This window comes from Microplitis demolitor, chromosome 6, assembly GCF_026212275.2.
Source record: "Microplitis demolitor isolate Queensland-Clemson2020A chromosome 6, iyMicDemo2.1a, whole genome shotgun sequence".
NCBI classification, from domain to species: domain Eukaryota; kingdom Metazoa; phylum Arthropoda; class Insecta; order Hymenoptera; family Braconidae; genus Microplitis; species Microplitis demolitor.
The window spans coordinates 6,715,939-6,733,081 of NC_068550.1; the positions used below are offsets into that span (position 1 = coordinate 6,715,939).

At 28.1% G+C, this 17,143-nt stretch overlaps 4 protein-coding genes across 7 annotated transcripts; 3 read left to right on the forward strand and 1 right to left on the reverse strand.

Moving 5' to 3' along the window:
* The first annotated feature begins 93 nt into the window (after positions 1-93).
* On the forward strand, positions 94-7,654 carry LOC103579886 (metalloproteinase inhibitor 3). 2 transcript variants are annotated; one of them, XM_053739814.1, is made up of 4 exons: positions 94-195; positions 6,919-7,030; positions 7,106-7,191; positions 7,264-7,654. In XM_053739814.1, exons 1-4 carry the CDS (start codon positions 184-186, stop codon positions 7,495-7,497), a joined length of 444 nt encoding a protein of 147 aa, XP_053595789.1. In that variant the 5' UTR covers positions 94-183; the 3' UTR covers positions 7,498-7,654. The 2 variants fall into 2 exon arrangements, with proteins under 2 accessions (XP_053595789.1, XP_008559675.1); XM_008561453.3 differs by lacking the exon at positions 94-195 and adding an exon at positions 6,778-6,854.
* LOC103579884 (protein 5NUC-like) lies at positions 436-4,905 on the reverse strand. 3 transcript variants are annotated; one of them, XM_008561452.3, is made up of 9 exons: positions 4,775-4,905; positions 3,046-3,205; positions 2,710-2,959; positions 2,156-2,515; positions 1,745-2,089; positions 1,563-1,667; positions 1,330-1,497; positions 1,036-1,231; positions 436-950 (listed from the first exon to the last, which is right to left on the reverse strand). In XM_008561452.3, exons 2-9 carry the CDS (start codon positions 3,195-3,197, stop codon positions 748-750), a joined length of 1,779 nt encoding a protein of 592 aa, XP_008559674.3. In that variant the 5' UTR covers positions 3,198-3,205; positions 4,775-4,905; the 3' UTR covers positions 436-747. The 3 variants fall into 3 exon arrangements, with proteins under 3 accessions (XP_008559674.3, XP_053595788.1, XP_008559672.3); XM_053739813.1 differs by adding an exon at positions 3,287-3,315 and having other exon boundaries at positions 1,745-2,515; XM_008561450.3 differs by having other exon boundaries at positions 1,745-2,515.
* A 3,301-nt stretch (positions 7,655-10,955) lies between the features above and the next one.
* Positions 10,956-11,783, forward strand: LOC103568806 (metalloproteinase inhibitor 3-like). The gene is made up of 4 exons (XM_008545780.3): positions 10,956-11,032; positions 11,097-11,208; positions 11,284-11,369; positions 11,442-11,783. The coding sequence occupies exons 2-4, from the start codon at positions 11,097-11,099 to the stop codon at positions 11,673-11,675; spliced, it is 432 nt and encodes a 143-aa protein (XP_008544002.1). The 5' UTR covers positions 10,956-11,032; the 3' UTR covers positions 11,676-11,783.
* Positions 11,784-14,868: 3,085 nt separating this feature from the next.
* Positions 14,869-15,667, forward strand: LOC128667970 (metalloproteinase inhibitor 3-like). Its single transcript, XM_053739921.1, has 4 exons — positions 14,869-14,925; positions 14,990-15,101; positions 15,172-15,257; positions 15,344-15,667. Exons 2-4 carry the CDS (start codon positions 14,990-14,992, stop codon positions 15,575-15,577), a joined length of 432 nt encoding a protein of 143 aa, XP_053595896.1. The 5' UTR covers positions 14,869-14,925; the 3' UTR covers positions 15,578-15,667.
* The last annotated feature ends 1,476 nt before the right edge of the window (positions 15,668-17,143 follow it).

Here is a 17,143-nt window from a genome sequence, read left to right on the forward strand (position 1 = left end):
GTTCCTGTATTTTCTATTAGTAGTTGTGAGTCCAATACGACTTTCCGTAGTTGTCATTTCACACAGCATAGTCTAAATAATTGAACATCCATTTTCGCGCCAACTGTGTTGAATATTGTATAATTGTTGCTAGCAGATGTTTAATAAAAAAAAAAGTGTAAAAAATAATTGTGATGTTGAAATATGGACCAACAGGTAATTAATAAATTAACAGAATAAAATCTTCATAAATATTTTGATACATTTATTGATAAGTGTTTTTTTATGTTTTTTGTAATCAAATATATACTCGTAACCCCAAATCCAAATATTGTATGTAGTCGATGTTTTTTAATTTAAATGCGATATGTAGTTAAAAAAAAATTAGTTAATGAAAAAAAAAAAGAACTAAATTATTATTTATATTTAAAATTTATTTAGACTATAACTAATGAATCAGCTTTATAAATTATTTTATTTAATCAAAGTTGTTTGTTTATCATTTATTTTTGAATGATAAAAAATTTTAAATATCTCATAATTTGCAACGCACGTGACGTTAGACAGGGCTCAGAATGATACCGTATAGGTCTCACAGCTATCTAACGTATTATCGTCAGAAGGATACTTTGCAATCAGGGATAGTTATTAAGAAAAAAAAAAGGTGTAGATTAGTGTGGTTGGTTTTAATTAACTTTTAACTGAACATTCAATTTCTAATATTGGTAAATTCGATTTGTTGCTCTGAGCTGCTTTGATAGATTTATTTTACATAGATTTTGGTCCCTGTTTTTCTGCTGTAACCTCCGTTTCAGTACAGCTCAATAAATTGGAATATATGTATCCCGAGCAAGAGGGCGGATTTGCCGAATTCTTTGAAGGTAAAATATAGTGAATTCTATCACCTAATTCGGGGTGTACTGGACTTCGCGCATTTATGTACCAGCGAAGTGCATCTTTAACTTCACCATCTATGAATATATAAAAATTGTATGAAATTTTATAAATTATTGTCATATTATTCCATGCAAATAGTTAAGACTCTCTCATATTTACCTAGTGTGGTATTAACTTTACTTGTCCAATGACCTGAATCGAATCCTCCCTCAGCAAGATTTCCATCCATAAGTACTATATAAATTTTTTCATCAACAACTTTTTCGTAATGTGGAAATACGCAGTCCGCGCAACGAATAAAAAACAAATCTGGAATTACTCTTGACCCAATAGGTTTACTCAAGTCATATGTTACCTAAAAGATTAATAGATTTTTTTAAGTTTTAGACGATCAAATTCACTTATAAATCCCTATAAATAACAACTATATATTTTAATATAAATAATATTGACTCTCATTCCTGAGACTTGTAAAAATCCACCCCAAAATTCCGAAATTTTGTCGTTTTCCATTTCACGCAAACTGTATTCCAATCGGTCACGAAGGTCTTTACCAGTTAACTCCATTTTGTAAATTTTATTTTTATATGTTATTGAAAGATCAATATTTTCTTGAATGATCTATTAAAATAAAAGATTATAAATATTTCGTTATCTCATTCATTTATAATGTTTATTATAGTTACCGGATTTCTTCTAACATTGCTCATACCGTCTGCAAGTAATCCACTATTTACAAGAGCTATTGCAGCATCTGTCCAACCTTTATTACTCTCAGTTTGGTTTAGATTCTATTTTTGTAAAAATAATTATTATATTTATATAATCAAAATTTTTCATGAATGGGTATATATTCTTAAATTCATACGTATTCAACAAGAGCGTCAGCAACAACATCTCCGAGAGTGCATTCTCTCCTCCTGCAAGCGTACATGTAACCTTCCAAAGGAACTCTTGTGTAGCCAATGACGGTCAAATTAATCGGATCTGCTGGAAATTTTTCGAACTCCTTCAAAAGGATTGGATCTTGTTTTACTGTGTCATCCAGCAAAATAGGTTTTCCCTCAAAACTTTTAATTTCACCTTGTTCATCAAAAACAACCGACAAGTTTCCTAGATATTTTGTGTAAGCATAAGCCTGGACTATGTAAACACTTCGATTTTTCCCATTTTCCATTTTATTAATTACTGTCGGGTAAGGACCCTCTACAATCTGCGAAAGAATTTGAGTGCCAACTGGTACATCGCTGGACAATAAAGAGTGTGAGTGACCGCTTACTATTAAATCTATATCGTCAACAATTTTGGCAACGTTTTGGTCAAATTTGTAACCCGAGTGACTCAGACCGATTATTATTTTAACCCCTTGTTTTTTTAGCTTTGAAATTTCATTTTTTATAGGTTCTATTTCGGGCAAATATTTGATGTGCCCTAACTTTCTAGCTCCGGGATATGTATATCCAACTATTCCAACTTTGTGGCCATCTACATCTAGAATAATACTTTTATGCAAATTTGACCGGTTAACCGATGGTTCCTCGGTTAAATCCAAATTGCAAGCCACTACTGGAAATGACAAATTATCTATGTAAGAAATTAACTTTTCAACTCCTTTATTGAATTCGTGGTTTCCTAATGTCTAGATAAGAAAAAAAAAACATTAAAATAATGTATTTGTGAATATTTAGTAGTACAGAAAATTAAAATTGGCTATTATTTTGCTTATTATATTCGAAACATCGATCGAATTTTCTGCAGAAATCTTTGGCTAGCGCTACTAACACAAGGCTTCAATCTTATATTTTATAAATATAATAGCGTTTAAATACTTACTGTAGCATTTGGTTCAAGTGCATTGAATAGTCGGTAAGATATTATATCTTCATACTTATTGAATAGTTTTGAACCTTCAAAAATATCACCAGCATCGAGATAGAGTATCGGTATGTTTGATGCTTTACTTCTTTCCCTTTCTTGTTTTACAAGAGTGGAAATTCTTGGGAAACCACCGTAACATGTTCCATCACCGCCTATATGTCCTTCGCAGGGTAATGCTGCTTCTCCACCTGATGTTTCTTCAAATCTTCAAACATATATATATTTTTTATATAATGTATAAAAAAAATAATATTCGAGAGTAAATACTAAAATTACTTAAAAAACATTTACCTCCCATGAATATCATTAGTATGTACAATATTTAGTCTCCATTCTTCATTATTAGTATTTTTGTCATATGATTCACTTACAGGTAATGACCAAATTACGCCAAATATACTCTTCACAAAAATCATTAAAAATATACATTTCGAATAATTCATGGTTTGTTCTGGAATATTATCAAAGTGTCTTTTAAATTTAATACAAAAATTTGATTGGATTACTTGGAATATATATAATACCCGCTTACTATATGTACTCTGATTAAAAAGCACTTTGCTAAAAAAAAATGAAAGATGTTTACAGCTGTATAAATAAGACTTATGCTTGATTATAGTCTACTTTCTCAAAGAACTCATTCATTCTCATAGCCACTTTCTGGAAAATTAATGCCAGTAATTTCCACTATCATACTTTGAGACAAATCGCTTTTTCTCTTCGCGATTTTAACCAGCAGCCACCAGAATTCGCGGATTGAACCCTGGCTTAGGCCAGCCTCTAACAAATTCTTATTTTTCTGTCACAGAACAGTGGGCTGAGGTTCTTGCAAAGCAAAGACCCGCACTTATTCAAACACGACAACGTATGTAAAACTCACTAACTTACTTCACGGCTTATATGACTTATCAATGGATTTCTTATTGTTGACGAACTTATCAATTCTTACTTAATTAATGATACTTTTATTAAAGTGTTAAAGGATCTTACCAGTAAAATAGGATATGAATAGGATGAACAAATAGTAGGTAAAATGAATGATTAACAATATGTGCAAGTTTATTGCCAATTATAATAAAAAAAATTTCTTACAAGAAAATGCAAGCGCAGGATGTAATGTAGAGAGATGTGTAGCACAGTATAACTTTATATTACGAGTATCTCGCCAGTACGTACAGTGATAGTTACTTAAACTAACTTTATTTATAATAATTAATAACTAAGCAATAAAATATTTGCAAGATAATTGTCAATAATGTACAGAATATCGCAAGTTAATTGCCCGAATTAAAATTAGGTTTTTGCAAGTGAATTGCCGGAATTAATACTGAATAATTAATATAAGAATGTATGTACGCTAATTGATCCAGGATCGAAGTCATTGACCGACAGTTGAGGGTCTGGGACTTGCCTCTGACTCTGTCCCTACTTCACCCTTATCGACGTGAAAATTAAGTCATGTGACCATGGCACTATGACGTATTAAATTCGGGCGGCAACAAGACGGAGAAAAGTGGGAACCGCAAGGCTGAGAACGACGAAGACAATTCACATTGTCTCAACTTATTACGAATTCAAGACTATTTTTGTGACTGCAATAGGGTGATCTTGTAAATTCTATGGGGCTTTCCTGTTGCAGCTACAAGGCAAGTCATATCTGTTACAGAGTGGTGCCCTGTTGTAGCAACAGTTTCATTATTTCAGTGAAAAAAGAAAGGATTTCCTTGTCGCAAAAAATTTTCAATTGTCTCAATAAATTTTTTGCATTATAAATTGGAAAAAATAATTTTTTTAGGAGTAGAGAAAATTTTCTTGGGACTAAAAAAAATTTTTGGGTTGGAAAAAAAATTTCTTGCTTCAAGAAATATTTATTTGCGGCCTTGATTTCGAAATTAATTTATTTAAATTTTAAATTTACAGCTTAAAAGTGTTAAATGTAATTAAAAATTTATAAAATCGAGTGAAATGATACTTTATAATCACAGTACGGTCAGTAATTATATTCAATAAATTAACTTACCAGTCTCTGAGCTGAAAAAAGTTTTCACTACAAAAAATCAATTGTTTTTCACTAAAAATTATTGAAAACTAATCACCATTCGAGGCGTTCAACCCAAAAAAATAAAATTAAATTAAACAATAGAAAATATATATTAGATATCTCAGTATCAATTTAATTACAAGTATTGATAATTTTTTAACTACAAATATTTCGATCGTTTCTTATCAGCATTTTTGAAGTATATTATCTAATTTTATCATTTTTTTAATTGACACGATTGTTTTTTTTTCTATATAGCTGTTATTTTTCTATATTTAATTGAGAACAATATTTTATTAAATTTGTATGCATTAATTTTTTGATTGACTGGTTTCTATGTTAATTGACGATACATTGGACTAGAAAAAAGGAAAAAATGATAATTCCAGGACTGTACTAAAAGTTTAGTCTGAAGTAGGTCTTAAATTGTAAAACTTAGGGCTGAAGATTGTATTTTATAAAATAGTTATATTAAACATTCATTTTTACAGAATTTGTTCAAATGTTTCCGCATTTTAATTAGAATTGTCGGGTGAATAGATGAAGCTATAATATTTCCTGCTTTTTTTTGCGTGTTAGTCCCATTTCAAGAGAGCGAGTTTACACCTAATGAAGCAAAAAAAAACACTTCAAACTAATCTTTTGATAACTAATTCTTTTGATGGAATCTGAGGTCTTGACCTTCGGAACGATCGCGTAGCTATTGTTGGAGGTGACATAAGAGATGAAATATTGGATGTTATTATCTGTGATTTGCATGTAGAAAATTCCGAAAAAAAGGAAGCTGAATATGTTAACCTTCGAGAAAACTTTCCCAAAAATTGCACGGCATCGTAAGCTAATTAAATTTTTTTTTCTGTAAAAAAAGTAAACAATAAACTCCGAAATTTGGTAGAATAATAAATTCGACTACTGAATGTTGTAAACAGGATATGGCTGTTGTTATTAAATAAATTATCTTGACTTTGCTTGGGAAAAAATAATTTAGATCTATGTGAATCAACGTGGATTTAAAATTTGAAATAGATCTTACGAGATCATTAATGATTTCAGTGAACCGTCAATAATTTTAAATCTATGGTGATCTCCAAAGATCTCTACTGATTGAACCAATCTTCAAAGATTACACATTAATATCAATGGAGATATATTTTGATTTATGCGAATCGACAAATTATAAAGATCAATTTTTCTAATTAGGGATACGGAGGTCGCCAAAGATCTCCGGCGATTTCCGTAAATTTCCACAAATAATCGACCTCTTCAAAAAAAAAAGCTCTTGCAACAATTAGACCTTTCTGATCTCCGTAGATACGCTAGAAGTATCGTATAGATCTAAATTATTTTTTCTTGGGTAAACAAACAAAAATTTTTGACATCACAAATCATCTGTAATTAAAAGTTACAAAAAAACTTTTGTATAACATGAAACATTGTCGTTAAAAGCTATTACCTAATATTTCTAAATTTCGTATATATTGAAGCAGTATTTGATAAATTACCTAAAAGTATCAGCTCAATGATATTTTTAATATGTATTCACATTATTAAAGACTTATTTGTAATCACATCTGGGGTTTTTCTTTATATTTATTAGCTCGTAATAATTATGTAATAATTGCAATAGCAGTCGGTTTCGTAGTCTGGAGTCTGAAGCACACCACAAAATATGTATTCAGCAAATATATATAATTTCATTATTTATTTACGTCATATAATACTTAAGTATTTATTACATAATTATTTCCTTATTGATGAGGTTCTGACAACAAATATTCTAAGAAAAAAATCATTTTCATTATATTCCAATAATCATATTTTATGTAACATTAACAAATGTATATATACAATTAACATTGACCTCAAGTCTTCCCACATCTCACGATTAGAATTTATATAAAAACATAAATAAATAAAAGTTATCATGAATATGAATGATCGGAGACGGTATATAAAGATGTTATTTCGAATAATGATCATTATTTGAAGTTAGTCTGTATTGACTTCATAAAATCTTTAAGAAAGATATTGTCTGTTGTAGATTTTTAAATCATTAAAAGTAAGAAAAATAATAATACGAAATAATAGAATTTTCAACGTATATATATTTTTATAATTTTTAGATGAAACGATTCTTGATATTATTTATTTTGGGTTCATTGACAATTGATTACACAAATGGATGCAGTTGTGCTGGCTTTCCACTTCAAGATTTGTTTTGTAGTTCTGACTTTGGTATTTATAAAATATATGCATACATATTCAGATAAATAGTTTTGATAAATTAAAAAATTATAATTTTATTTTCAGTTATTAAAATAAAGGTTACAAATACTGAAAAAACGCCAGAACCGATAAGAAAAATGTACTACGTTGATGTCCTAGAAACTTACAGAGTAATTAATAATTGAATTGTATAGAAAATAGTTAGTGCAAGAATATTTATTTTAAAGTGAATATTTTTTTAGGCCAATGCTGCAGCAGAAGAAGCACTGAAACTTAAATATTTAATTACTAATCCATACGAAGGATTGTGTGGTCTTCCACTTGATCGTGGCCAAGTTGCTGTTGTTGGAGGACGCATCTCTGATGGAAAGCCAGAAATTAGTCTCTGTGATCTGCATATAGAAGATCCTCAAAAAATTGAAGCTGAATCTGTCAATCTTCGTGAAAATTTTTCTAAAAATTGTGCTACAGCGTAAGCTAATTAAATTTTGTATTGTACAAAAAATAAATTTTATACCGCAAGATTGGTTGCAACAAAAATTTAAAAAAATTGAAGATTTTTTAATTTGCAATACAACATAGGATCTATCAGTTTGTAGAAATTTTTTGAACAATAAAGTAATAGATTATGAACTACTTTTGTTACAACTTTATTTACCATGTTGATAAGATTACATTTTTTTACTTGAGTCGAAATTGTATAAGAATTATAAGATAAGTCACAATCGTACCGAACATCTGAAAATATAAATACATTAAATATGTCAGATAGTGATCATGTTACACCCATGGCATAAAATTCCAAAGAAAAACAATTTAGATCTACTGTAGGTCTACGGAGAATTGATTGTTCTAAAAATTAGATCTACGATACTTCAAGCAGATCTACAGATATCAAGGTAAATTTGATAGTTACCAGGGATTTTTCTTCCACGAGATCTACGAAGATTTGTCAAAAATTACCGAAATCGCTGGAGATCGTCGGCTTTCAAAGCTTTAATAAAAAACAAAATTCAGTTTAGGACTTGTTTTGCGTAGATCTCCGTAAGTCTAAGTAGATCTCTGATTGTGATTTTGTGAAACCTTGGAAGACCTGCTGAGATCGATAGAAGTCGTTTGAGGTCACCGTAGGTCTAAAATCATTGACGACCTACCGAAATTATCAGAGATCCTATTCACATTTCAGCTCTGCGTAGATCTACATAGATCTAAATTATTTTTTTCCTGGATATACTATTGACATACCGACTGTAGAAGAGAACCATCTAATGATACAATACCAGCAGCGCTGAATTCTATTTTCTGATGAAGAAGGTCACGTGAAAATCTTACTAGCTGTGATTTAAACGAAAAAAACAAAGCTAGCAATCGGATTAACAAAAAAAATTAATTGAAAAAAACTCATCTTACATTTTTTTGAATTTTTCTATCCATGATACACCGATCCAATAGTAAATGGACAGTACGCGCTGTTCTTTCACTCTAATGAAAAGACAATAGTTAATTTACCGATGATATAAACAACGTAATCAAAGAAATGTAATTCATTACTTGCTCAATAGTTTTCGTAACATATGCAGTTATTATTATAAATCCAAAAATCATTATCGAAAACCAAGTACCAACACTTAAATAATTTACTATAATTTCATCTTTAAATTCAGCAAACAATGACAATATAATGAAGTATAAAAAAAAAACACTCGAAGTCCCAAAATAAATAATCGTCATCAATATGGGAAATCCATAAAAATTTGAAACCTCGCCGCAAATTTCACACAATTTCTGATGAACCCTAGTCATATTATCAATATCCCATTCAATCGATCCCCGCAGAGGTACTTTTGTAACAAACAGCGTTTGTAATTCAATATCAGTGTTTACATTTCCGAATTTCAAAATAATTAACTGAATAGTTTCAAATTTTTTATTAATAACATCTAGCAGCAATGAGTATTGCATCAGAACCCAGCTATTTATCAAACCAGGAATGAATCTTATTGGTACTAATATCGGTTCATAAGCATAAAAAACCACTATTATCAAACAACTTGTCATAAAACAATTACCAAATAATATCAAGTAAATAATGTAATTATTCTTAAATTCATGAAATTTACATTTACGTAATATTATGTCGACACTTATTAACTTTTTAACAATATTTATAATTATTTTTTGACGTGTAGCATAAATAACCCATATAAAACTTGTAGTTATTGTTCCTAAAATATGTAAATTTTTTCCAACTGTTGTAGTTATAATTGATTTGAGATTTCTTTCAGGTATTAGTTCATTAAATGACCATACAATATATGAAAAAAATACCAATGTTAATGCTGTGTTGTAAAACGTTCCGTTAATAGAAGTCTGGATTTTAAAATCATTATTTTTAGTATGTAAATTACTGTTATGATCAAAATTTAATAATCCACTTGCTGCCCATGGCGACAATCCGACAATTTTAAAAATATTATATTGAATTATTACTATAATACGATGATATAATGAATTGTAATTATGATCAAATTTAATATTATGATTAGAAAATAAAATTTGTTTCAATTTATCGTTATTCATTATCTTAAAAAAATTTTGAATCGTGAGATCCTATTGTTATCCCTTAACAATTTTCATTACAATAATGAAAAGCATTTTAAAGAAATCGATTATTACTGTACACTCATTTTTTTCTCTAATTCAATTACATTAAAGTTGATTGCTTGTTGTTGTCATATATTTAATATTTATGAAACTAATTTATGCCGAGTATAATTTATTAAACAAGTAGATGGTCTGTCAGTTTGATAATTAAAGTGCTTGATAAATAATTCAGCCTTTAATATCAACTTTATTATGTAAATCAACCTGGATTTAAAATTTGCTAGAAGTAACTTAGACCTAAATTATTTATTCCCGAGTGAGCAAACAAAAACTTTTATCATCAAAAATCATTTATTGTAGTTAGAAGTTTCAAACAAATTTTGTAAACCAGAAAACATGGTCACTAAGAGCTATTATCAAATATTTGTAAATATTTTATATATTAAAGCAATATCTTATACATATAAATATAAAAAATAAAAATTTGTATATCGGTTGATCTTGCGGAGCAGAAACCCAAACTTCCCGCTGTTTTCAAGCTCAAAAAGCTCGAAAACGTAATTTTCAGTATTTTCAACTTGACAATACCTTTGACTACATTGGTGTTTTCAAACTTGAAAACGGTATTTTTTATATTGAACTTAATTCGATTGTCACCAAAACAAACTCTTAAAACAAAAGTGTTGTAATTGATTTGAAGAACTTGACATTAAAATGAAAATAACTAGAAAATTATGCGGAACCCGAAAAAACTGTATCAAAGATAATTTGTGAAAATAAAATTGTCTACCAAAAAGACCCTGTGGCATTCAATGATAAGTCTGATAGTTTCACCGGAAATGTAAAAAGATTTAGATCTAGAAATTTAGTAAAACTCGAATTCGAGCTCCAATAACTTTTCAACAGATGGATTTATCAAAAAATGACAAGATACGTTTTTTGTAGAGCGTTAAATTTCCTATAAATGATATCCTGGGCTTATCTGTACAATGGGCTATTGCTGAGCTAAAAAATTCAAAACTAAAAAAATTTTTTTTCCCATGTTATTTAAACGGGAAATCAAAAGTCGCGATGAGCTACTTCTAAAACTTGAATTCAAGCTTTCTAAAGCTTTAATTTAATGCCCAAAAAAAAAAAATTGTAAATAATGTTGTTTTTCGACACACCTAAATTTATTTTTATCTATATAACATTGACCTCATATGACCTCATGTCTTCCAACATTTCATGATTAAAATGAGTAAACAAAAAGTCAAAAAAATAAAAATTATTATGAATATGAATGAATGGAGACATTATATAAAGACGTTATGTCCAATAGTGATCAGTATTCGAAATTAATTTGTACTGACTTCATGAAATCTTCATATAAGAAATTATCTGTTGAAATTTGTTAAATCATTGAAAGTAAGAAAAATTATGATACAAAATAATACAATTTTCAATGTATATATACTTTTATAATTTTTAGATGAAACGATTCTTGATATTATTTATTTTGGGTTCATTGACAATTGATTACACAAATGGATGCAGTTGTGTTGGCTTTCCACTTCAAGATTTGTTTTGTAGTTCTGACTTTGGTATTTATAAAATATATGCATATATATTCAGATAAATAGTTTTGATAAATTAAAAAATTATAATTTTATTTTCAGTTATTAAAATAAAGGTTACAAATACTGAAAAAACGCCAGAACCGATAAGAAAAATGTACTACGTTGATGTCCTAGAAACTTACAGAGTAATTAATAATTGAATTGTATAGAAAATAGTTAGTGCAAGAATACTTATTTTAAAGTGAATATTTTTTTAGGCCAATGCTGCAGCAGAAGAAGCACTCAAACTTAAATATTTAATTACTAATCCATACGAAGGATTGTGTGGTCTTCCACTTGATCGTGGCCAAGTTGCTGTTGTTGGAGGACGCATCTCTGATGGAAAGCCAGAAGTTAGTCTCTGTGATCTGCATATAGAAGATCCTCAAAAAATTGAAGCTGAGTCTGTCAATCTTCGCGAAAATTTTTCTAAGAACTGTGCTACAGCGTAAGCTAATTAAATTTTGTATTGTACAAAAAATAAATTTTATAAAACGAAAATTTAATAAAATTGAAGGTGTTTTTATTTGCACAATACATTATAGGATCTATCAGTTTGTCGAAATTTTGTGAACAATAAAGTAATAGTTTATGAACTACTTTTGTTACAACTTTATTTACCATGTTAATAAGATTACATTTTTTTACTTGAGTCGAAATTGTATAAGAATTATAAGATAAGTCACAATCGTACCGAACATCTGAAAATTTGAATACATAAATATGTCAGATAGTGTTCATGTTACACCCATGGCATAAAATTCCAAAGAAAAACAATTTAGATCTACTGTAGGTCTACGGAGAATTGATTGTTCTAAAAATTAGATCTACGATATTTCAAGCAGATCTATGAATAGTGAGGTAAATTTCATAGTTTCAAAGTTTGTAGAAATACGTAGAAATCGTTGGAGATCTGGCAACTTTTGTAGCCCTCATACAAAAGAAAATTGTGTTTATGACTTGTTCATTTGCGTAGACTTTAATGGAGTCAATGACACTGATGTGAAATCTCGAAAAATCTGCTGGGATCGTTTGAGATCACTACAGGTCAAAAATTATTGACGATCTACCGAAATTATCGGTGATCCTATTTTACATTTCAGATCTGCGTAGATCAACATAGCTCTAAATTATATTTTCCTGGATATACTATTGACATACCGACTGTAGAAGAGAACCATCTAATGATACAATACCAGCAGCGCTGAATTCTATTTTCTGATGAAGAAGGTCACGTGAAAATCTTACTAGCTGTAATTTTAACGAAAAAAACAACGCTAGCAATCGAATTAACGAAATAAATTAATTGAAAAAAACTCATCTTACATTTTTTTGAATTTTTCTATCCATGGTACACCGATCCAATAGTAAATGGACAGTACGCGCTGTCCTTTCACTCTAATGAAAAGACAATAGTTAATTTACCGATGATATAAACAACGTAATCAAAGAAATGTAATTCATTACTTGCTCAATAGTTTTCGTAACATATGCCGTTAATACTATAAATCCAAAAATCATTATCGAAAACCAAGCACCAAAACTTAAATAATTTACTATAATTTCATCTTTAAATTCAGCAAACAATGACAATATAATGAAGTACAAAAAAAAAACACTCGAAGTCCCAAAATAAATAATCGTCATCAATATGGGAAATCCATAAAAATTTGAAACCTCGCCGCAAATTTCACACAATTTCTGATGAACCCTAGTCATGTTATCAATATCCCATTCAATCGATCCCCGCAGAGGTACTTTTGTAACAAACAGCGTTTGTAATTCAATATCAGTGTTTACATTTCCGAATTTCAAAATAATTAACTGAATAGTTTCAAATTTTTTATTAATAACATCTAGCAGCAATGAGTATTGCATCAGAACCCAGCTATTTATCAAACCAGGAATGAATCTTATTGGTACTAATATCGGTTCATAAGCATAAAAAACCACTATTATCAAACAACTTGTCATAAAACAATTACTAAATAATATCAAGTAAATAATGTAATTATTCTTAAATTCATGAAATTTACATTTACGTAATATTATGTCGACACTTATTAACTTTTTAACAATATTTATAACTATTTTTTGACGTGTAGCGTAAATAACCCATATAAAACTTGTAGTTATTGTTCCTAAAATATGTGAATTTCTTCCAACTGTTGTAGTTATGATTGATTTGAGATTTCTTTCAGGTAGTAGTTCATTAAATGACCATACAACATATGAAAAAAATACCAATGTTAATGTTGTGTTGTAAAACGTTCCGTAAATAGAAGTCTGGATTTTAAAATCATTATTTTTAGTATGTAAATTACTGTTATGATCAAAATTTAATAATCCACTTGCTGCCCATGGCGACAATCCGACAATTTTAAAAATATTATATTGAATTATTGCTACAATACGATGATATAATGAATTGTAATTATGATCAAATTTAATATTATGATTAGAAAATAAAATTTGTTTCAATTTATCTTTATTCATTATCTTAAAAAAATTTTGAATCGTGAGATTCTATCGTTATCCCTTAACACTTTACATTACAATAATAAAAATAACTTGGATGGAATCGATTGATGTACATACATTTTTTTTTATGTCAATTACATTAAAATTGATTATTTTTCGTTTTTATATTTTATATCCATAAAGATAATTTATGTCAAGTATAATTGATTAACCAAGTAGATGGTTGTCAGTTCGATAATTTAAGTGCTTGATAAATAATTCAGCGTTTAAATTATTCAGATAATTACTAAATTTCGAGAAAAGTATATTACGTTGATCTAGTAAGATGTTGTGGAAAAAAATTTATTTTTTTTCGATATAAATTAAGGAAGAAGAGACCTATTGACTTTTATTAAAAGCTGTACGATAATTACTCCAAAATTGTAAAAGTATAATAAGGTACGTTACAATAGTATCGGAAATCCGAGAAAAAGTCATAGATTATATTTAAAATTTGTTTTCGACACTTGCCTAGGACTTCAGCAAAATTGTTACTGGAACACATTTTTACCCTACTACTGCCATATTCGGGACTGCGCATGCGCTGGTACAGTTATCTAGTGGTGGGGAAGTAAAAAGCGTAACTTTAACTTGACCACTGAATTTATAGATGCCACTGAAGTAAATTTTCGTATGTAATTATTGTATTTTTGCGATTATTTCAAGAATGGCTGAACCGACAGAAAAATTTTCAATAACAATTTTGTAGAAAAACATATTTCCAACAAAAACGCTCTCTTTGGCCAAGTCTCTGAGACTGATAGTTCTCGTGATATTGAATTTTGAATATTTTATGATACATATATTTAATTACATAATTTATCGTAATTCAATGAACATCTTCATACCATCTTTGGTATTTCCTCAATGATTTTTTTAACGGAAATATACTTGGCAATAGATTATTTTTCATGATTTATTTTATAAAACATATATTCTAAGATTGATAGCCCATATGTATTTTAATCTATTCAACGACTTTGACCTGATAGTACTTTTATGCATTTTACGATTATAATTTATTCAATAAAAATAGAATTATCTTCAATATGAAGAAATGGAATAAATATATCAAGAAGATGTTATTTTTAAAAAGTTATCATTCATCAACGTTAATCGATGCTGATTTAATAAAATCTTTATATAAGAAATTATTCGTTAAAGATTTTAAAATCATCAAAAGTAAGAAAAACAATAATATATTATAATATAAATCTCAAATTATATATATTTTTATGATTTTTAGATGAAACAATTTTTGATATTATTTTTTTTGGGTTCATTAATAATTGGATATACAAATGGATGCAGTTGTTTAGATTTTTCACTTCAACAATTGTTTTGCAATTCTGACTTTGGTATCTAAAAAAAATATATATGTATAAATCCATTTAAATAATTTAAAAAATATAATAATTTCGGTTTTAGTTATTAAAATACAACTTAAGGATATTGCGAAAATGGATGGATCAGGAAACTATGTATATCATGTTGATATATTAGAAACTTACAGAGTAATTATAAATTCAATTATTATAGAAAATAATTAATGGAGGCGTGCCTTTTTTTTAGTTGATATTTTATAATTAATTTCTTACAGGTTACTGATGAAGCAGAAAAAGCACTGAAAGTTAAATTTTTGGTAACTACTCCATTCGATGGAATGTGCGGTCTTGACCTTCGGAGTGATCATGTAGCTATTGTTGGAGGGGACTTAAGAGATGGAACACCGGAAATTAGTATCTGTGGTTTGCATATAGAAAATTCTGAAAAAATGGAAGCTGAATATGTTAACCTTCGAGAAAACTTTCCCAAAAATTGCACGGCATCGTAAGCTAATTAAATTTTTTTTTTTGTGAAAAGCAAGTTATAAACTTCGAAATTTGGTAGAATAATAAATTCAACTACTGAATGTTGTAAACAGGATATGGCTGTTGTTATTAAATAAATTATCTTGACTGTGCTTGGGAAAAAATAATTTAGATCTATGTGAATCAACGTGGATTTAAAATTTGGAATAGATCTTACGAGATCATTAATGATTTCAGCGAATCGTAAATAATTTTAAATCTATGGTGATCTCCAAAGATCTCTACTGATTGAACCAATCTTCAAAGATTACACATTAATATCAATGGAGATCTATTTTGATTTATGCGAATCGACAAATTATAAAGATCAATTTTTCTAATTAGGGATACGGAGGCCGCCAAAGATCTCCGGCGATTTCCGTAAATTTCCACAAATAATCGACCTCTTCAAAAAAAAAAGCTCTTGCAACAATTAGACCTTTCTGATCTCCGTAGATACGCTAGAAGTATCGTATAGATCTAAATTATTTTTTCTTGGGTAAGCAAACAAAAATTTTTGACATCACAAATTATCTGTAATTAAAAGTTACAAAAAAACTTTTGTATAACATGAAATATTGTCGTTAAAAGCTATTACCTAATATTTCTAAATTTCGTATATATTGAAGCAGTATTTGATAAATTACCTAAAAGTATCAGCTCAATGATATTTTTAATATGTATTCACATTATTAAAGACTTATTTATAATCACATCTGGGGTTTTTCTTTATATTTATTAGGTCACAATAATTATATAATAATTGCAATAACAGTCACTCTTTTAGTCTGAACTCTGAAGCACACTACAAAATATGTATTCAGCAAATATATAATTTAAATACGTAGTTAAATTTCTTATATGCATAATATAATGCTAAAGTTTTTATTACATACATATCACTTCTTTATTGATATAGTTATGATAACAAATATTCTGGGTGATAAATCGTTTTTTATTAGTTCATAATAATCATACACTATGTCATATTTATAAAATTGTATATATATATATTTTTCTATCTATCAAACATTGACCTCATATGTTCTCACATTTTACGATTGTAATTTATTAAAAAAATAAAAAATATTAATTTACATTACAATAATGACAATAACATAGATGATCAAAATATATGTAAAAATATATGATAAATATCAGAAAATATATGTGGCCAATTTAACTGTATTTTCTGATATATGTTTTTTTATATTAAAAAATATAATATTTATCATATACGAGTCCGTATATGTTTAGTATATATAAAATATATATGTCAATCATATACAAAAAATATATTTTCATCATATATGAAAATATATATTCATGCCATATACAAAAAGTATATTTTTATTATACATAAAAATATATATTTCTATCATATCCGAAATATATATTTATATTGTGTATGGAAAAAAACAGTTTCTTATTCGTATGACCCACTCCAATTAAATCAGATCTAAATTTTGATATACTCTTTAAATTGCAGATAAAATTCTCGAAATTATTTAATTTGATGCGAATATATGATATACCCATATACATATACA